At 43.9% G+C, this 22,703-nt stretch overlaps 2 protein-coding genes across 3 annotated transcripts in view; both read right to left on the bottom strand.

Annotated features, from left to right (window-relative positions):
- LOC117282402 overlaps nt 1-22,039 on the bottom strand; it is a 23,334-nt gene extending 1,295 nt beyond the window's left edge. The window contains exons 1-6 of the mRNA XM_033751833.1: nt 21,897-22,039; nt 20,617-20,823; nt 19,315-19,418; nt 17,298-17,384; nt 15,278-15,561; nt 13,388-13,595 (exon numbers count right to left, since the gene is read on the bottom strand). Of these exons, the coding sequence (XP_033607724.1) occupies nt 13,388-13,595; nt 15,278-15,561; nt 17,298-17,384; nt 19,315-19,418; nt 20,617-20,823; nt 21,897-22,039 (1,033 nt within the window). The remainder of the gene's footprint in view (nt 1-13,387; nt 13,596-15,277; nt 15,562-17,297; nt 17,385-19,314; nt 19,419-20,616; nt 20,824-21,896) is intronic.
- Nucleotides 19,398-22,703, bottom strand: part of LOC111865460 (DNA replication licensing factor Mcm7) — a 45,336-nt gene continuing 42,030 nt past the window's right edge. Inside the window, exon 14 of one of the 2 annotated variants that reach the window (XM_023853528.2) lies at nt 19,398-19,418. The gene's annotated coding sequence lies outside the window, so the exon portion shown is untranslated. Of the gene's footprint in view, nt 19,419-20,766; nt 20,824-22,703 lie in introns of those variants that run through there. The other variant, XM_023853527.2, reaches the window with a different exon arrangement.

Genomic DNA, 22,703 nt, shown 5'->3' with positions numbered 1-22,703 from the left:
GGACCATAGGTGGGGGGGGGGGGGGGAGTTCGGCAAGTCCACTGAACCAAACGGAAATTGATTTCAACGTATCTCGTGCACAACAATCACTTTATACGTCACTGCAGTCAAAGTCCGGTATCATACCCCACCGCTCTCCAGGGGCACTGATCTGTTTGTGCCGAACTCGACAATCAGAACACGCTAATTGCACTGCTACAGACGTGGCTACTGTCACCTGAGTTCTGACACCATGTACTGTGATGCAACTTCTACTGACGTTTCGGAGGAACATACCGCCTGATTATTCAAGGGCTGCACCATAGCTCAGGCGGTTAGTCGCCAGCTTCCCACCGCGGCGGCACGGGTTCGATCCCAGGCCAAGTCACGTGGGATTTGTGGTGCTCAAAGTGGCACTGGTGCAGGTTTCCTACGGATACTTCGGTTTACCCTGCCAATTCTCATTACACCGGGGTTGGTACATGACTGGCCGAGGTACCAAGTGGACTCGACTCACCTCACTCAACAAAGCTAAAAAGAAATGTTTGCCGTCTGCTTACTCGGCTTACTATACTTTCCTCCGAAACGTCGGTGTCTCTCAGACCACACACCGTCACATGCCACAAGATGACAGTCTAAAGCAGGCATTAGGTCAAGGTCGATCGCTCAATATACAAGTTCTAAAACATAACATCACTGTTGTTTAATTATTTCCGAAATGCAGGAAGCCTATTGGAGATTCATTTCTCTCTACGGTCGGTGTTCCAAGCAGTTTTCTCTGCAATATGCAATTTCCGCGCAGAACTGCGCGTGACTCTTCATGCATCGTGTCCGTCACTCTTATCCGATCCCAGTCAAACGCGTTTACGTGACCCTACTCCACTGCTTCCAGATCCCGGAACAGGGAGGCAGTAGTGAGTTCCAAGCATGTGTAATTCCCTGGGAAAACGCGACAGACTAAGACTATGTGAGCCCATGCAAGACCGTCATGTGACCCTGCTGGGAATCAAACACCGGACTTCGAACCCGCAGGCACTAACGGCATATTTGTATCAATTAGAAGAATCTCGGTATCAGCAGAGGCAGTGACTTCTACCCTGAGGTGGGAGCAGTAAATGCCTCCGAAACGCCGATAATAAACTACGAAACTACAGTACTGCAGAACTTTTGTCTTGAAGCTGGAAGTAGCAACAAATCGGCGCTCTCAACCCACGCTAGAGATCGAGACGGATATTCCTCCGAAACATCGGTACCCATCCACCACACTGCACGGCGTCATAATATAGAAGACCACAGTATGGGCTCTTGCGTTTAGTGTCATCGAAATAAATAAATAAAATTATTTCGGTGGTCAATCAAAAACTGTAACAGACTGTGTCAGTGTGGGTTCTGATTCAGCATTCATTAAGGATCTTCTATTCTTAGAAACTAATTACAATTTTCTGCCCCTCGTTCCGTGAGCAATGCCAAGCAGGCGACCTGTGTCAACTCCATTAAGTTCCGGGAAATGAACATCCTCAAAAGTATTGACTGTCTGCAGCGCTTTCTGCAAACAGTGAGAGCTCTTTCTCGGGGGACATACTGTTTCCCGGTGTTTGTGCCGCCAGCTTCAAAGCAGCTCATGATACCAAGTTCCTTCTCCACCAGAAATAGCATATCTTCTTTTGGACTCTTGCATTTACGGTGTGGTCTTCAAAGTGGCCTCTTCCCTCCAGGTTTTCCAACCAAGATTTATTAAGGACTTCTCATCTTTCAAACAAGTGCTACATGCTCTGCCCATCGCACGTTCCTTTAATTTGGTCATCCAAATAATGCTGGCTGATGCAGTCAACCCTTCACATTCGGTTCTGTGAGGTGATATGCCTTCACTGTATCACCAGATGGTGATAGTACGGTGCATGTAGTCAGGTGGTGACGCTTAACCTGACAGAACAGGCCTGTTTACGCAGTTCTGCCTGCAGGCAGGTGCACGGCCGGTGTTGTGTGCGTGAAATCGGACCAGGCAGGCACTGAACAGTGTCACTGTGTGCAGCATGTAGCCCGCGATAACGTCAAGAGGACAGGGACCAGTGGAGCTCGCCCGTCAACATTACAGTTTCGCAAAAGGAGAGGCATTTCTTCACTAGCTGGGCGACTATAAGTTTCTCAAGAAAGACTCTGCTTTACTCAGATTTATATAGCATGCACATATGTATATGTAAGTGAGCTGGGAAAGCGAAGTCTGTTACACTGTCTCTCTACGGGATGAAAAACGTGGTTCGATTCCCGATACACGTTCGTCTTCCGTTCGCCACTCTGGGCTCAGCCAGCCTGCTGTCAAATTCGCAGACATACCCAACGAAAACACACCCAGAATACGTGAAGCATTACCCCCACCTCCCCTATACACCCCCACCAGCTGCCTATTGCCCGGCTACACCCTCCCTTTTGCTTTTCATATTTAAGCCCCCGGCTCAGGAGATGACGCAAGGAGGAAAGTATTTTAAGAAGAAATTAATGATGGAAATGAAATATTGGACTAAATCGGATTACATAACAAAGGACTTCCGCTGAAGTCAGCTGCACGAGCAGACCCAGAAGGGAGCTCATGTTCACCCCAGGATCTGACGTCAAGATTCTGTATGAAAGTCGTCAAAAGTGAGGTCAGGAAGGGTGAAGACCTAAGGACAGGCCAAGGAAAAAAAGACATTGGATATTCTATCGCCCAATCGATACTGACGCCACAAATCCATGCAAGACTGGCACATGTGGAACAGGTAGCGAGAAGGCGAGCACAGCGACCGCCTTCACTCAGCTGCTTCCTGGTTTTCCTCAGACACTTAGGAAAATGCAGCGCTGTTATGCCTGAAATTAGTCAACGGCCGCTTAATTTCACATCCTTTCCAATTTATTATTGAGTATTCTGTCGAGCCATTTGCACCACTAGCAGCGCCGCAAATGAATTCAAATCGAAGTACCAGTCTCTTATGGACAGAGCAGTGAACGTTCAAGTTGCATAAAGGGCAAGTAAGTAAGCGACTATCAGCTTCTTCAAGAAACTCTTCTCCGTGGATTTAGCATGGCTTGGAAACGATGTGTAATAATTTTACCTAGGCCTACTATCCTAGCATTTCCCTTCAGGGAGTGAGGAAAGGCACAGAAATCCTCAGTCAGGATAGTCGATATCCCTGCCGAGTTATGAACTAGGAATCTCCGGAATAAGATCTCGTGTCTCCACAACAACGACCGGCCGGTTAAAGCTGAGACTTGCGAACTAGAAACAAGCACACGTGATGAACAGGAACATTTCGTTACAGACTGACATTCTGCAACACTGCCTGACTCTCATCAATGGCCCCCCCCCCGGCGGAGGAGATTCTCAGTGCATCAAATTTATTGGTTCAAACGAATATCTGCTACCGTCCTTATATCGCGGTTTACAGCGTTACTAATTGCTGCCACATCGCGTAATATTAATTAGGGAATGCTGAGCCCGACATGACGTCACACCTGCGAGCGGCACAGAAATGTCTGTGACACCACAACGAAGGGTATACGCTAAAGCACCTCTCCATTCTGCTCACATAGAGTGAGTCTGTGTGTTTGTAGCGGTCATGTAACGTACGGACTAGAGACTGGTCTGGATTCACTGACCACTCACACGCACAGCTCGGAAACGCAAGCATCTGCAGCGCCACCAGCACCCGCTAAAACTCTTCCAGTTGTTCCCTGGCAACGGCTTCTAACAGTTGAGATTCTTCGGCTTCACAGCCTCCCGACTAACTGTCTGTCAACTGACAACTAACTGGATCAAAATCAAAGTTATGTTACGACCGACGGCCAGGCGGCCAGTCTGTCTTGGAATAAAGCACCCATCTGGGGCTTAAGACCACATCTTTATTACTGTCAGACAGTTGTACGTTTGTTGATGTGGGGCGCTCTCTGACGAGAGGGCGGGTCTGTCGCTTGCCAGAGTAACAGTGAGCAGTAATAAGTCTGTTGCCAGTATGTGCAATTTACATTTTACATGTAATTAAATGTACGTATATACAGAAGAGCGGATCATGCTCTAGCATTAGTAGCTCATGCTACAACAGCAGACTAGTCACTTGAACGGCCGTATGCTTGACCGCCAACATGCTTAAGCCTCTTATATTTCCTGTGTCGGGGTTCGCCTTGTCCAGTGCTGCGAACATTTGCATTTTCATGATTTTGTATGACTTCTGCTTGCTGCCTGCATATTTTTGTGTGGGTTTAACGCTTGAGCTGTGCCCCAGCCTCGCCGTCCATCTGCACACACAGCTGGCTACAATACTGCATAGTTTCGCTGCTGTCAAACTTACATTCATATTTACGTCTTTGGCTAAGAATCTGAGCCTTATTTTGGCCGTAAATTTCTGTAAACTTTTTAAGAACCGAACCATCCAAGACTTCGTTTTCAAAGTTAAAGTCAAAGTCACATTGCGACTGCCGATCAGTCAGTCTGTCTTGGTGTCGAGCCCCGGACCAGATTTTTTTTTCTTATATGAAAGTTACTGTCCTGTCCATTTAGGGCGCCCTCTCTGACGAGAGGTCGGATCTGTCATTTGTCAGTCATAGTCTGTGTTAGTAAGTCCATTGTCAGTATTTACATATATTTACAAATTTAATCTTAATTCCTATTTCTATGTACAATATATACAAGACCTCTGTCAATCTAGAGACTTCGTTTTGGAATGGCCAGTATTACAGCACTCATCGGCACGGACCACACAGAAACACCTTTCCCAGCAATAACTCTATTGTTGCAGAGATGTTTACCGCGCCGTTGTATAGCAACGGCTGTCTCGTTATGTTTCGATGTCTTTGTCTAGCAACAGTTCTATACACCACAATATCAAAATTAATTCCTATCATAAGCAGTAAAGCCCCGAATCACTTTCTCTCCTCTGCTCAGAACACAGTCCACATCTCAAAACTTTACCTTCTGTAAGACGTACCTCTCTACCAGAATGATGTGCGGGCACGGCCTGGGAAGCGCCAAAACCGGAGAAAAATATTTTTCTTGTCTCCTTAAATGTAGCGTCTCTTACCCCCCCCCCTTTCCACAACTTTCTATCCTCGCTCTTCAGGCTTCCGAGGGATGCGATCAATTCTTGTGTCATACCAAATAGCAGGACGCTGTGCCTGTCTGCCTGCTGCTGGCAACCGCTACAGAAAGCGCTCCATAATCCGGTGCTGAGTCAAGCAATCGGACATGAGTATCCCACAAATCCCGCCACTGGACCCTATCCTTAACCACTTGAATCCACTCCACTTCCTTGCGTCAGATTTCTCTACAATGGGTTTTAATATTATTCCCCTATCTATGTCAATATCCTTGAAGTGGTCTTACTTTCCGACATCAGGTTCAAATTCTGTATGCGTTTTTTCATCTTGTCCTTGCGTACTACGAGTTCCACCCATTTATCAGCCCTCCTGGCGAAAAGTACACATTATGAAGCTCTTCATTATGTGACTGTATCAATCTTCCAATTATTTCCCCTCTCATACCCTAACCCGCGCCGTTAATCCGCGAGAAGCCACGTTTCACACCAATACGAAATCTTCCCTTCCGACAAGAACGGTAAATTGTTGATGCCAAACCGACAATACATCTCTGTCGGCGGCACACGGAACGAAATGCGGAAGCTGTCAGCTGGGGATACTTTAATCCGTCAAGTTGGCGGCAGAGTCCACTAGTTTAATGAAGCCCTGCGCTGTGAAGGATTTTACGTTATTAAACGGGTTTCAGACCCCTGGCACCTCTGCACGATACCCAGATGTAGGGATCCGCAAAGAGATGTTCGTGAACAAAAACACAAAAGCCTCGTTTCGGATAACTGATTTTGCGGGTCCAGTTTTGAACCTGTCACAGCCAAATTCTATCCTTGATGTGAGACGCTATGGCCAGTCACATGTTTCAATGTTTGCTTGTTTCTGTGAAGGGTTCATTTCAGACGCTGTAAATGGCTAGAGGCCCTGCTCAATTAGACTCCAAAAAACACGAGGATTAAAATATAAGAAACTGTAATTTTTCCTGCAGTTTTGTATGGATGTCAAATTTGGTCTCTCGGGTACAGGGAAGAACACACACTGGGGGTGTTTAAGGGAATAGGGTGATGAGGATATTTCGAACAGAGAGGGATGAAATGACAAGAGGGTGCAGAAAGTTATACAGCTAGGAGCTTCATAACTTCTACTCCTCGGCAAATAATATTAATGATGGACAGGGCATGTAGCATGGGGAAGAGAGGATTGAACACAAAGTTCTGGTTGGGAAACCTGAAGGGAAGGAAAGAGACTTCTTTGAATATCTAGACGTAGATGGGAAGACAATATTAACATGAATATTGAAGAAATTGGATAGAGTCGTCTGGAGGGGATTCATCTGGCACAGGATAGAGACCAATTTTGTGAGCACGGTAACACATATTTGGGTCCCATAAAATACTGTGAATTTCTTGCGTGGCAGGGAGACGGCTGGGTTTGAAGGAGGACTCGGCTCCATGGGATCAGTCAGTCAATAGCTGGACTATATTGAGACGGGTGAGTGGATGGCAGATGAACGAAGAATTGGTAAGGATTAGGAAGGCAGGATTCGATCCGAGCACCTCCGAAATATGGCTCTAGACAGTTGCGTCTGTGCCAACCCGCTCGGCCACGTACTGGGAACCACTGCTTCGTGTTTGGGACGTAAACCATTCGACGGTTCTGAGGCTCTCGCCGTTTGCAACCTCCATAAATTCCAACACCCTCACCCCCAGAATCTTGGTCTATCAATATAAGCGCACAGACTGTCCTAACTGATGATGAAACCAGAGACGGTCTTTTGGAGGCTCTGCAGGAACAGAAAATGTTTAGAGGAGCCTGCGAAATGTCTTCACTCAAAAGTGGAACACAACTGCTGAAGGCGACGCCTGGTGGCACCTTCCGGCTCGTTATTTGAAGAGTACTATCCTGTAAGATGTGATGCCGCCATTTTCTTTGACTGTCCTGCCATTAGATAAGGTGGCTCTGGCATTCATGTGACTAGCACTATCTTTTGAAAGAACATCACATTTATTTTGTGGGATCCTCTGTATTAATATTGGTATATTTTCTTCTTTTCTGTTCTTTTTCTCTGATCCATGGGAAGCAGATGCCTGGCTTGCCGTCTCCACGGTGGCGCCCAATGTTGTGGCCTATTTCAATGCGCTCTGCGCCTGCAAAAACTGCTAGAAGAAGCCACTTCAATCGCGTTCAATATAACTTAGTGGGCGCATGAGTGGCTCAACTGCAATCCACCCTTAACCCTCCCACCACCGTGACGCAGTTGACAATTACACGGCTCGATTCACATGTTTTTTACACTTCTAATCCACACTTCCGTCCTCATCCATTTATCTTCAGATTCCGTCGCCTGCAGAAGCCGTTTCTCTAGGAACGCTCGCGCATCTCTGTCCACGTTAAGACAGTTAATTAGTGCGTGACATGACACACTTCCAGGAAGGGTTCATTTACATCTGATAGACTTTACCATCCAGCATCAAATCAAGTGAAATCTGAACTGGTAATTTCAAATTACGACTGCACTAGGTATGCTATAAACCAGGGGCACGCGATAGCGCAGTTGGTTGAGGCACTATGCTATAAGCCGCTAGGTCAAGGGTTCGATTCCCGATGACCTCACTGGATTTCTCAATTGACTCAATCTTTCCAACAGCACTATGGCCCTGGAATCTTCTTGGGGAGTATTGGGCGGCCCTCACCGCCATCTGTGAGCCGATTGTCTAGCAAATGTGGGAGCCTTGGCGTCTCACTACCCTGTGGGCCTCCATGGCCTGTTACAGGGATATATTTACTTTTCATTATCAAGGTAGAAAAGCCAAAGTGAGAACCTTTCAACTAGCAATATACCAAGGTTGAAACATCAACTGTCCGAAATAGCCCACAAGGGCCAAACAGTGGTTCCTGTCAATGGGACATCGAGCGTTTCGTTTTGTGAACTGGGTAATACGTCTGCTTCTTGTTGGGGAAGTCCTGGGCTCAGCCCCCAGACCGATTTTTGAAACTGATGTTTTCGGTGAGTTTCCTCAGTCTGCCAGGGCAACTGTCAGGATAGTCCCTTCCAATTCATCGTTCAGTAACCCTCCCACCATTCGACACTACAGCGTCTGAGCTCCTCGCAGTGCCATCACAACGCTGAAAGCCAATCTTGGTAAGTACTATAACCGAGCCTCCCGCAAACCAGTTAGAAGCACATGCAAGCAGTTTCCTGAACAGCGGCAGATCGCGACAGAGACTAACAATTACTTTCCAATGTCAAATCATCAGCCCTGCTATAACGAGAATATTGTCATAATTAAAGTCTTGCTGGTGTACAACTATGGGACCGTAACCCAAGAGTGGATCCCTGTGGACACACAATATTTTCCCGTGGGATATTATATGAACACATCCTGAAAGCGCTGTTAATGTTTTATGTAACACTAAGGGTTCGATATACAGTAAACCCTCGCTAATCCGGATTAACTGGTGGTAGGTCATCCGTATTAACCGATAATCCGGATTAACGTAGCAAAAGATGGCCCTGAAAGAGAACCTATCTTGGATATATTTTTGCGTCGCTTCAGTCTCTCCAGCTACCCCTCAACATAGTCTGAAAGTCCTTTCGCTCCTAAATCCCACATGTCGTATGCACTCAACTCTGAACGGTTTCATATTTCGATCCGAATTAACTGTAACCGGATTAGCGAGGGTTTACTCTACCCACCTTTGCTTAAAATTAGGTTACTCTGTAAAATGCGCAACAACCGTTCACAGATAGCAGCGCTGTCCTGGCATCTACGTCATTTTTTCACAAGAGAGATGACGAATGTGAGTCCAGACACCATTAGCGCTTTATCATAGACTCGCATTATACGACAATCAACGCAAGCAGTTTCGAGCAGAACTAATAAAGTCCACTTCCCTACTGCATAAGCATTGTCCCATAAATCTATTTCTACATTTATTATTCTATATTATTACTGTGCAGAGCTTATTCCTAAAGCGGACCTCTAGTCTACGACAAACTTGTCGAAGGTGCTGGAAACTGAGGATGTAAAAACAAAATTTTATACATAAACGTGGTTACCACCTGTCTCCACACGTCTTGCTCCAGATGTTCACCCGTTATCACCATCAAACCAAAGGATACGTGTAAATCTTACGCAGTTGGCACTTCGTTTTAAACATTCAATAAAAAAAAAAACTCCGCGGTTTTAGTCCGCAAGCGAAATACACCGCCGCGTGTCGGCGAAGTTAGTGCCAACTTTAGCGGTTAGAGGGTGTCGCATGGTCAGGGCAATGAATACCCACTGCAGTTAATTTCGATTTTCTAGAAAAACTTATTTAATACTTGTAGAAGTTGTATATTTTCAAAGAACTATTATTATATATCATTTCAGGATTATGGAAGGCATGGCTCTTCAAAACTAGGCAGACCAGAATGGTATATGTAACCTGAGGAACGAAATGTTAAGATTTTGCTGCACTGTACAATCATAGAAATACTGTCAATGTAGGGACGATGTGACAACTGCTTTGACCATTGGGCCAGTGATTGCCACACTAATATATAAATTTTACCTCAAACATACGGAAGCAATCCAATGTTCTAATTTTAAAATCTATCCCTGTAACAGGTAGTGGAGGCCCATAGGGTTCTGAAATGTTGAGGATCCCACATTTTCCCAGACAACTGGCTCACAGATGGCGCTGAAGTTCTCAGCCTGACACGCCGGCTTCCCTTTACCATCAGGAAGATTCCTGGCAGTCATTTCTGTTAGAGGCTGAGTCAACCCCAGGGCCATAGAGTTGCTGGAAGGATTTCGGTCAATTGAAAAAACCAATGACCTCATCGAGAATCGAACCCGCTACCTGCGAGCTTGTTACAGATACTAATTGGCTGGGCACAACTTCCAAAATGTAAATGTCACTCCCACAAATAAACATCACAGTATCCCCAAAGTCATATATACAACTAAACTTTATTTAATTCCAGAGAAGGAATTGGCTTTTCGGTGTAAGCAGATACTCACGAGCAGTAAAGAAATCTGGAGGACAGAGTAACGCAGTATACTGTTACTCCTCAGGAAATCCTTTTTTATGTTTATTGCTGTTCGGATAGTTACAGCTGAAGACAATGGAAATAGCTTTATTAAGAAATACTCTGGAACTAAGTGAATGACCTTTACCCATGTCTACATCCATTTCCTACTCTGTATATTACAAACAGACCTCCTATGGTAGCAGACAAACTCTGTAATGGATAAAATCTTTGCCACTGAAATCGGGTTGCAGCAGCATATACAAAACATTAAACTATCGTTGCTACAATACCAATAATGACCATCGTAAAATATGGGCTCTGCCATTTTGAACATAAAATGTCCCGGTCAGTTACACTCTTTACACTATAACACTGAGTGGAGAGTTCCCTGCATTCCATACAAAACGCCTGTGAAACAAACAACAGAAGAGAACAGGCAAAAAACTGATGACCTGTATGATGCAAAGCGGTCATAAACTGTATCATATCTGTTACCTGTCTGAGGATAAATAGGCCTATATACAAGTATACACAACTGAATAAATAAGTGAACTAGCATATCTGTGACATTGTGACCCAAAGTTCTGCACGGCCAGTTCCAAAACCCATCAGCAGAAAAAATCCAGTTTACATATCCGTAATCTCGCGTCTTATGATACATTGTTACTGCCATCATCTCATTTTGTTCAACTAGTGGCTATCAGCGTGATTTTCCCACTAAAATTCTGTGTGCACACCCCCTCATAACAAGTTTCATGGTGAAGCAGTAACAACATTAATGAGTGAAGGAGGCTTCGACACATCACAAAGATCATGGTTCTTATGTTGAAGAGTGCATCCACCCGCTTCCTTGGCCCAGCACATACTAGTCTCAAAATGATGTGCTGTTGGTGACAGGGTCTCAACCTTTTGCATCACGCATTTCATGACTGATCTCATCAAAATAATTACAGTCTCACCACACTACAAAACAAAGCTCATCTTTCCCCAAGAAGCAAAAGGTTGCAACAGTCCACATTTTAGCGGTATATTAATTTAGGTTCTTATTTTCGAGACGCTCAGTCAGTCATTAAATTGTGTGCTAACACTTGGTATATGCTACATAACATGTATGTACAGCTGATTCCAAGCAAAACATTAGTATGCTGGTTGAATAGGAAACACAATTATTGTTTGATATTCCTGGTGACATAATGCTAGCCAGACCAGAGCATTTTCCATTGGAATTTAAAGGATACAGAGCAACCTGGATCACGTGCAAGCAAAGACAGCATGAGAAGTGAGTAACATTTCTATACAAATCATTCCGTGTTTTCTTTTGTATTGTCAAGTAAACTACAAAAGAACCCATAATCTGTTACATGTCAGTTTTATTACATTTTTATATCTTCTGTCTCACATTTTCTCTCATGCTGAGGGGAGATGATAGATCAGAAGCAAACTACAAAGGAGAAAAGTGGAAGCTGCTAAGTTTACTAACATAAGAGAGAGAAAAAAACACAACAAATATGGATAATCTGTTGGCAGTTTTTGTTAAATGACAGACTTTTTCTTTCAATTAATCTTTAAGCAAGCAGCAACTCTATGTAAACCACGCTTTAACAAACACAGCATTTTACCCCCTTGATCAATTTATATGTTTCATAAGATCCTTATGATAAACAGAGATTATTATCCTAGAAAATATTAACACGTTGCTCTTTGTAATGGAGATGCAGTGTGTTTCCTGTGAGGTATGGACTGAATTTATGTATATTATTTAGATGAACTTCAGGCTTCAGTGCATAAATAAATGATCCTCCATAAAAATGGTAACCTTAAGATCTGACAAGCAGGCATGACATATACAAACATCTTCCCATTCACATTACAGAGTCAAATACATTAGTCATACATTCCATATTCATTGTTTTTTGGGGGGGGGGGAAGAAATCAAAGTGCACAGATTTTAATGCTGTAAGCATGGGCTCAGGCACAAGTATTCTACCACCCCAGATGCCTCCCTCCGAAAGGTGTGACTAACACATTCTGTAAATATATCTGTCAAACATGGCATACACATTGGCTATTTTTATCCCTAAGTTACTTCAATTTAATGCCGGTTTATCCCTGCCATGATTTTGCTCCTGTTTATGTTGGGTTCTCTTTTTGCTGCACTTATATTCTGATCACTACATTCTATAAAATTAATTTTTTCCATACCTCCTCATTTAAATCTGCATAACAAAAGTCACTTTCATATTTACCTTGACAAATTCTTGCTGAAAGTATACCTATTCATAGCATCTTAACAAAAATCTTGTGATGTAGCCAAAAACAGAGTTCACATGTAATATAACATGGCTACAGTGCACTGTATAGGCCAATTTGAAGCATATTATCTTCTTGGATGTGACACCGTGTAGTTTGGTAGAATTTTACCAGCATTTTTGAGGATCATATTGCCTGTGTCTTCAAGCCCTGCTTGCTGATTGACTCTTGCACGTTGTTTCCTTGACAGTTCATTCCTAAAAAACACTGGTTAACAACTACCAGACTAGACAGTATCACATCCAGATGACAGCACTCTTCACTGCTGTGAGAATCTCAAATTCCCCCACCATATAACTTCATCACTTTAAAGAAAAGCTGCAAACAGACAAGGCTGGAAATATAAAAATGCATAAGCAAATTACGAATTGAAATACTTGTGTAAACTGAAAAACAGCAACCAAGAGACTTAAAGGCGTCCTCAAGTTTAATTTAATTCAAGCTTCCCAGTCGTATATGAAAACAGCAGTTTCAAAATGCAATATGTGGGCACATTATCCATACAATACTTATGGTCCAATGACGATATGACAGCATCTAAACAGGCAGCTGCTTCATAAAAAGAGACGGTGCTGTTATAATTCAAACATGGGATTCATGAGTCAAACTATAAAATACTGCACACTATAATAAATATTAAGTCTTCTGTGATATGATGCTGCGCAGTCTCATAGTTAATATGTACCGTACCCTGAAGATGGATGGAGCAGATTCCTTGAAACAGTTGGTAACCATCTCCCAGATTACATGGCATCACATCCCAGAAAAGTGCAGTATTAATATTCAGTGCCAGGAAAAATCTCAGATCCTATACAGGTTAAAGTTTAGTTCAAAAGTTGTGGGCTAGTTTTGAAATAATAATTTTGTGTAGGCTCAAGATAAAAAGCACTAAAAAATTACTCCTTAATTTCACCTGTAGACAGGGCTATATTCTGGATAGAGCTAAAGGAAATATGTTCTGAATTCCTCTTTCTCTGTAAGCTCAGAGCCTTTTACGTCTATTATGTTGGTGGTGATTCTTATTACCGTTGCCATACCGCCTGTCTGCAAGGTCCTCCGCAGCCTCATTAGGTGGGTCATACACAGAGGGCACTGGTGGGTACTGTATAGGTTTACGATCAGCATCAGTGAACACAAAATGTGGGGCAGGATGATAAGGCACCGGTCCTATGTCAGGAGAAGTCTGTGTGAAAGTTGGTGGGTGGGAGGCCTCCATTAAGGAGGGCTGCAAACCCTGAAAATAACAACGAAATTATTGATAATAATGACTAACACATTTTCTGAAAACAAGAATGAAAAGAGACACCCCTTAAATGTCTGTGAATGCAATCAGACGTGACTGTGAACTCAATAATGGATTACCAAACCTGACAATGAGTAAAATATGTAACAAAGTTCTGTTCATCTTCTCTTATTTGATGTTTACATTGACTAAGCACTCCTCATGGTTGAAACCCTGTAACTTCGTTGGTAAATGTGCTAATTCTTTCATTTACCCTATACATACAATAGAATGAGTTCTCTTGTCTATTCCTAAGGTAGTCACAAACAATCCTGGCTACCCTTGGCTCAAGGTTCTCTGTTGGAGATGATCATGTCTACAATGCAAATTCATAACTGCTCAGGAATTTACTGCAGACTTTTTCATAGCTGTGTCCAGGGTGTGGTCCTAGACATAGAAGTGCCAGGGCGGTGTAGGATGCAGTTGAAACCAATGGCTAAATGTCATGACATGAAACCAGTCTCAGCACGTTATGGCAGCCCTGCACATCTACATGCAAGAGCAAAAGACAAATAGCTCAAGAAATGCACACACTGCCACTCAAGATGGCAGAGAATGCAAGGATATATTTGTAAAGAACATCTTGACTGTCACACTCTGTTAACATATTAAAAACCAGAATCCAATAAGGCATAATTATTTTAGCAATTAAATAAACAAAATTATTCCTCCCTCACATATTTCGGCCAATAGTGGCCATCAGCAAACGAGCATGATGAAAGAAATGTTCTACACAAGATGTCACTACAGTACCATCGCAGGGACTTGTGACATGTAGAAAAACAAAGTACCTTACATGCTGGCCAGCAAGCCCTTCCCCCCCGGAAGATTCCTGCTACTCATTTCTGTTAAGGCTGAGTTGACCCTGGGGCCACAGTGCAGCTGGAAGGAGCAGGTCAATTAAACAATCCAATGACCTGATCGGGAATTGAACACTTGACCTTCCAGCTTGTCGCACAGTGCCTCAACCAACTACACTACCACATGCCCCTGACAAGTGGTAGGTGAGAGTATTAAAACTAAGTAGTTAAAACCAATTAAAATAAATTACGAAGGCCAACGTTTTCTACAGTTGACAGAGTACAATTTTTCCTGACTGTTACAGTTTTAGGCCATGCTGCATGCGTTCCAGTAGAGTTCATAACAAGAGCTGAGATTTAATTCACTTAATTATAAAAGGACAACCCTTGATGGAGTTAAGCTCTTCCTAATACAACACAAGAACTTCATGTTTCACATCTCTGTACTTAAAAGAAATACCAGGACACAGACCTAGCATATAAAGAGGCAAAATGGCGCCCTCGGTTACACCTAACTTAGCTGAGAATGAATACAGGTGGTGTGGGTGGATGTCAGCCACCTGCTACTTCTATCTAACCTACAGTGCATACATCCCCTCTATCACCACCAATAACAATTAAAGGATGCAAAGAGGTAGACCGCTGATGGAGGTGGGGAAAGCTTGCAGAAGGGTGGTAGCTGCTGGGAAGAGGGGTGGGGGAGAATCTGTGTTCATTCTTTCCCTGATCTGACTGGTGGGGCAACATTAGCTCACTGGAGGGGAATAGAGATATCAGTCTGAGTGGGTAAGTAGAAGCTTGAGTCTACTGCATGTTCTTGCAATATATCTCTACCTGTAGTGTGGCTGCGTGCAGGAGGTCTGGCTCCGAGTGGTAGCTGCGGTGGACATGGTGGTAGTAGGGGGGGTGTGGTGGATGGTACACGTCAAACCAAGCACTTGTCACTTTCTTCATGGCCTGAGCTGAGGCCAGAGCCAGCGCCATCTTGCTGAGCAGAAGAGCCTTTCCTGAGATAACTGCCATGAACTGGAATCCAAGGGGAACCAGGATCACCAACATCTTCATGAAGGCAAACATCATCAGAGGGAACAGGTGCTTGTAGTGGTGACGGGCCCTCCCTGCAAACACGGTAGATCAACTGCCACAATTATCTCAATCCATTCCCCAATGTACACACAAATTTTTTGAAGTATCAAGTTTAATATCTATGCCCAGGAATTCCAAAATTGTGTCTTCCTCTCTAGTTTTCCAATTACTGGAACTCAGAGAGAGATCAGCTTCTGGTTAAGCTGATGAAGTTAATATATTGAGCAGAAACATAAATACGAGCATCATGAAAGAAAAGATGCTAAACTTACACACCAGTACCTGAGGCTGGTCTACTCAAAACCTATTTAACAGATTTCAACGACTTTCATAATGGAAGTCTACGAGAAAAGTTGTTGGGGATACGAATTCATATTCATTTCAGCCTAGTATGGGCCTGGTTTACATGACGCCTGTGTCGAACATTTATCGTTTGGGTTAAAATGGATCAGCATGATAAACGTCGGTGGGCAACATAACATGTGGATGTGATTAGTATCTGAAAGTTTTAACTGACATGTACTTGAAACTTTCTTGGGAACATTACACAATGAAGTCTTCTCAGGCGATAAGCCATGTTGGTGTGGAGTTGGTGTCTGGCGTTTAGGAGGCGGTCTCTGCCTCCATCAACAGGAGTTCACTTTATGAGTATCAGATTCGTACAATATATATATATATATATATATATATACAGGGTGTCCCAGGAGGAATGGACCAAACACCCTGTATATATATGTATACAAAAATGTACTCACTCTTTGACAGTCAATATCTTTGGAACAAAATGAAATGTAGTTACAGTTCTTGCGCGGTAGTGTAGTGTAACGTTCTCTCAACAGATGGCGAAGGTCACATGAGTCACGTGAGTGTCGTGCCGCGTGCGCGCTGCGAGCAGAAGACAGCAGCAACAATTGCTGAGAGGTTGTTCTTTGAGCAATGCAAGGCTGTACTGAAGTGGTACTGACGAGGCGCAATTCAAAATGAACGGTACTGTTAACCGCCACAATCGTGTGTATTGGGCTCCTGTAAATCCACACGTTCACGTGGGCAAGAAAGTGAATCTACAGGGTGTTAATGTGTGGTGTGGTCTGTCATCGCGCGGTTTGATTGCTCCTTTCTTCTTTGAAGGTACCGTAACTGGTCAGGTGTATCTCGATATGCTTAAGACATCAATTTTCCCTGCCATTCGAGAGCTGTTTAGAGATGAGAGATTTTACCTACAACACGATGGTGCTCCACCTCACTACCATCGAGATGTCAGGGCGTACTTGGATGACACTTTACCTGGACGATGGATAGTTCGAAGAGGTGCTACTGTGTACCCACCACGGTCTCCAGACCTAACATCTCTCGACTTCTACCTATGGGGAGCCTTGAAGGATGAAGTTTATCGACGAAAGCCAGCTACACTGAACGCGCTATGAGAAACCATCTCGTGTGCAGCCATCACACCGGACACACTGACAGCCGTAGTTCGCTCAGCAGTTCGGCGGCATCGACGCTGTTTAGCCGCTGATGGTGGTCACTTCGAACACATTCAATGACTCTTTCTCTCCGTGCAAGAATTGTAACTACATGTCAATTTGTTCCAAAGATATTGACTATCAAAGAGTGAGTACATTTTTTTGGACCCCTCTGTATATACGCAAATATTTTATATGTTCTAATACATGAACATATGATGAACACGTAACGAACTGCAAAGACAAATCATGCATGCTTCCAAGCAGTGCTATAAGCTTGCAATATGGACACTAAGACTGCGCACCTATGCCACATTTGGGATCACGGATAGGAACATTCGTGCTCCCAAGTAGAGTGCAGTTTCCCGCTCTACTTGTAACGTACGAGTATGCTGTTTGTTGTTATAGTCCACTGAAGCATGAAAAGTTCCAACAGTGGCGCTCCTCTCAACATCTCGCTTTGATTTTCAAACTCTGTAGAAACAGTCGAGAATCGTTACAGAATTTAATTTACCCATTTCATTGGTTTCCAGACCTGAATAACTTTACATACATTTCCTTAATTTGAATATCTTTAGCTCCCCTCTCCGTAAAAGTTTTCTTCTGTCTCTGTGAATGCTGTGTTTTTACTAATAAAGAATTAATTTCATTCGACGTCTGATCACTATAAAATTGTATACGTACAGGTCGAACATTCTCTTTAACGTAATATTTTACGTACACGACTGTATCACAGAGAAGACATATTAGAGTGATGTGGTTTTGGGAAGCGGGAACAATGGGGGTGTATTTTTAATATCAAGGTTGGCACCACTGATGTAGGTCCTTATTCGTTGCAGAAGAAGTATACGGCGACATCATAACATTTCTGTATCAGCTGATTATTGATTGGTTACTGTAATATAGCTCAAGACTATTTAGCGTCGAATAGTGAACTGGAAAGCGTGTGGCAGGAATCAGTCGTGGCCCGACTTGGGGTCCTATGCCGCCATTTGCCTGGAGGGGCTAACGGACATCGCGAAAACCTCAGTCAGGATGGTCTTACTTACTTACTCATGGAGCTGAGCCCTTCTGGAGGGGCCACCAATTCTGCAGCTACTCAAGAATTTCCCAGCATTTTATGGAACCCGAAGGTTCACTACCGTGTTCACAAGAACCGAGCACTGGTCCCTATCCTGAGCCAGATCAATTCAGTCCATACAACCCCATCCTATCTCTCTAAGATCCATTTTAATATTGTCCACCCACCTATGTCTTGGTCTTTCCAGTTGTCTCTTTCTTTCTGGCTTTCCCCCAAGTATCTTATATGCATTTCCCTTCTCCCCATTAGTGCTACATGCCCTGCCTACCTCATCCTCCTTGACTTGATCATTCTAATTATACTTGGAGAAGAGTACAAGTTATGAAGCCCCTCATTATGCTGTTTTCTCCAACCTCCTGTCACTTCATCCCTCTTCAGTCCAAATATTCCCCTCAGCACGCTGTTCTCAAGCACCCTCAGTCTATGTTCAGTCAGGACGGTCTATATACACTAATTGTTTATCCGTTACAACACAAGTACTCTCGGAATCTCGTTCATACAACTGTGCATAACGAGTTTATTGATTTCAGTAATATCTTGCTACATGTTTCGGCTTATGAAAAGCCATCATCAGGCAGATATACACTAATAACTTATTCTTAAACCACTGAATTGCATTCTGTATGAATATATATGTCACAGTATTACAATTATTACTAATGCTCCAGATTTCCTGCTTTCTATACTTCGGTATGTCTCGTTATACACAGCTGATGTGGACGAGATTCTGAGAGTTGCTATGTTGTGGCGGAAAAACAAAAATGAGTGTAAGCTAACACAACAGGATGCATACCTTGAAGTTTTTTGTATTGCTAGTGGGGTGTGACTAAGTCCCGTGTACTGCGCCCACTTCTGGCCTATTGTATCAGCCCCAGATGATAGGTGAGGGTGATTGTGGAGCAATTGGTGGAATGAAGATTGGCAGGGGAAACCGAAGTACTCGGAGAAAACCTGCCCCAGCGCCACTTTGTCCACCACAAATCCCACTTGACCAGACCCGGTGGGAAGCCAGCGACTAACCGCTTGAGCTATGGCGCCTTGAACATGAGTCAATACAAAGCACGGAACTCACCTGTCACCGGACACACATAGAGAGCGCACCTCGAGAGGGGAGAGGACAGCCTCACGAAATGTTCCGTTGCCGAAAGAATGGCCATAACCACCAAACACAGAAGATGATTATTTTTTTTATAAAGTTGTAAGATTCAAAATCAATGGCCAGCTCAGAAGTTCGCACTCACCTTCCACTTGCTCAAGTCTCAGCCTGACGACGTGGGTCCTGCAAAGGTCTGCAACCCGGGACAACACCTGCCACCCCCAGCCTTCCTCGCCAGAAAGCGCCGACCTGCAAGAGATGCGCACTGTTTTGCTAAGCAGTCTGTGGTGCGCAGTCCTTCCGAGGCTGATAGTTCCTCATCTGGCAAAGAAATTTCTCCCCCTTCACGAAACCCGTGTTCAGAAGAGGCCGTCACTAGCTAGATAAACCCAATCCACCGCCTCTTAGTGTCTCTCTTTAAAATCCACTTTCATACCCTTCTCCTGGCTCTCGCAAATGATATCTTCCCGCCAAATTGTATAGGTAACATTTTGTAAGCGTTTTTATCTCCTTCATGCCTGCTGCATGTTGCACCCATCTCATTCGCCTTGATTTCAGCACCCTATTAATATCAAGATGAAGAGCAGAATTTCGGCAGGAATGTTTTCGGAAAAGCACGAAGGTGAAAACAGAAGGCTGATGATGATAACTAGAATAGCAATAATCTATATTTATTTCTATCAGTGTAACCCCTAATTATATATTTCGGCAGTAAGATGTTGATGGAAATACATGTAGACTCATTACAGCTACTATTACTATATGCTACAATCGATGCTGGTCGAGTCACTTTCTTGAAGAAGTCTCTATTCAGGGAGATGTCCATAAGTTACCGAAATATAATCAAAATCGTAACAGCTGTTTTCAATAATATTTCCTCTTTTTTTTTTTTCTGGGACCGACTGAAGAGCCCCTGTTTTTGGAGCTCCAATGTTCATTTATATTCACCGGGCACTGGTCTATGATGGATGGATTCACGAAAACCGNAAAAAAAAAAAAAAAAAAAAAAAAAAAAAAAAAAAAAAAAAAATCGTATTTTTTTGGAGGGGGGTAGGTGAAAAGATCCATCAAAATATCGGAATTGATTTTTTCTCGCTATCACAGTACTTGCTCTTATACAAGTACATGTATATGGTACACATATGAGAGTGTAAAAATATGCACTAAACACAAAGAGAGATTTCATCTGATTCGAAACATTTCCGCTCCGATAAATATTTAGGCTCGAGATGTTTACAGAAATGAATACACCTCGTCATGTGGCGGGCCGATTTAACCGACATTCGAATATGTTGCTAAATTTCGGTGCAGGTCCTCAATGTGGTACTAAAAATCCGTTTAGAATTACGTGCATTACGGGGCATTTCTGAACTTTTCGTTGCGAAGGCGCCGGAAATGGTGTCAGGGGCTGTGTGAGTATGTGAGTGAACTGCCGAGCACGATCTACCTGTTGTATGAGGCGGAGACATTTCCAGGAGGTAGGAGGGTGGCGTATCGGACAAGCTCCACTCCGCCCATCAGAGGAATGACGTCGGTACGGAGCATCCGGTCCAGAGCAGAAATGGTCTTCTTCTTCAGACACTGCCGTGTGCTGGACACGGATGTGCACTCCGCCAGCAAGTGTCTCAGAACTTTCGAGAATTCCTCCCACGTCCTGACGTAGAAAAACAGACATATCCGTCATCAGATGCAAGAATGCAGGATCGATAAATCCCTTCAGTTCTCTACATTTTAGCTAGATGTCGCAACTAATTACCATGACGACATTTTGTTACATGCACAGCTCACGCCGTTCAGCACGAAAACTTGAATTTCTGAAACGACAGGAACTCTGTGTTCACAGATCGCATCTCGCCCAGTTTACTGTTGGAATGACAGAAATGGAGTCTGTAAGACGCGGGACCCTGGACCTAAAAGTGGGAACGACTTTCTCTGAGGACAATATGGCATTTAACGACGCTGTCAGTAGCTCGGGCTGTATAGTGTTCGCTGATTGTGAATACTTAACGAGAAAGATAGTAGCGTAACCAGCATTTGTCTGGACAGTGAGGAACGCCATGAGAACCGTAAATTCCTCCATCCGGCCTCCAGGCCAGATCTGAATCTGGTACCACTCAGCCAGCAGCACACATGTGAACTTGTCTGGACGCAGTCAGTGGGCCCCAACATCCCCCTTTCAAGTCTGGCACGGGCCCATTCCACTCTGAATTACGGGCAAACTTCGGAACGAGTTCCATAATCCACTAATCGTCGTGGCCTGTCAACTTATTATTCCAGGAATTTACCCGGAGGGACTGAGTAAACCCACATAAACTTGAATAGGGGTTGGCGACCAAAGGTCTAAGGAATCAAGTTGTCGGCTAAATTCCGAGGCACGTGTCACCAGGGTCAGGACCGGTAACACGTCTTGCTTATGCTCAGAAGGTACACGGTTCGGTTATCGGTGGACTCACAGGCTCTCCTGCCTGAGATGTTGCGCGGGTTTCCCCAGTGCACCCAGGCAACCCCTGTGACAGAAACCCGAAACTAGGGCCTCCCCCGTCCAACTGAGCTACTGCATCCAATTATCTTGTCATATGACATCTCGTGAAGCTTACCAACAGACAGCCGTAATTCTCATGGATGAAAATCGCAGAGAGTTGAGCACCACGGATGTTCCGAGCAGCTCTGACAAAGTAACTTCTATCACATCAATCTAACATAATTTAATACTATACAGCAGCAGACCTGCAACATGTGTCACCGATCTTCAGGCCACAGAGAGATGTCACCGCCGGGGGTGCTTCTGTAGACATCTCTGCAGTCAACGGTTGAATTAGCGTATTCACAATGACAACTGTCACACTGACCAACAATGGTAATAAATGCATTATTGGTGTTTTCATAAGTTTAAAACAAAATGTACTGAAAACTAGATTTACTATGAAAACTACTGGGTAGGTTTCATCGTCTTTTCTAAGACACGGCTTTTCCCAGTTTAATTTTTTAATAATGAGAAATCATTAACTTGAGATTCATAAAACCCGCACACTTGTTCAAGCACGATAAGTTACTCCACTCTTTTGCAGAAGGTCAACTGGACAATATATTTAACTTCACAGGAATGTACTAATGTTATCCATATTTCGTGTACTTTCTGTAAATACTGTCCATCTCAAGGATTCCACACTTCACGTAAGCAATCAGACTGTACTAGTATAGAAGAAACATATATGTAGGTCTCTTATACAGTTCGATCGACCTAGCCCTCAGAGTGGGGAATGTGCTCCAGATGGGTGTCCAGACAGCGTGTCCCTTCTCTGACAAGCCGATCATTATCTCTGTCAACCTGTGGGTCACGATCCAGCCAGCTGTGACAATGATAGCACAAAATGAATCAGGTTCCGCAAACATTGGTTCCGTTTCTCGGTCACGGCAGTGCCGCGCCAACAATGGACTGCCCAGCAACAGAGAAAGCTGCACGGATGTTAGTAGTACCCGACCGCGCCCAGAATCGGATGCCAGGGGTAAATGTGGTCGGAACGTGAAACTGAC

Source organism: Cryptotermes secundus, unplaced genomic scaffold, assembly GCF_002891405.2.
Source record: "Cryptotermes secundus unplaced genomic scaffold, Csec_1.0 scaffold454, whole genome shotgun sequence".
Taxonomy (NCBI): domain Eukaryota; kingdom Metazoa; phylum Arthropoda; class Insecta; order Blattodea; family Kalotermitidae; genus Cryptotermes; species Cryptotermes secundus.
Note: the sequence above shows the minus strand (reverse complement) of the source record. Positions and strands in the feature narration are given on the sequence as shown.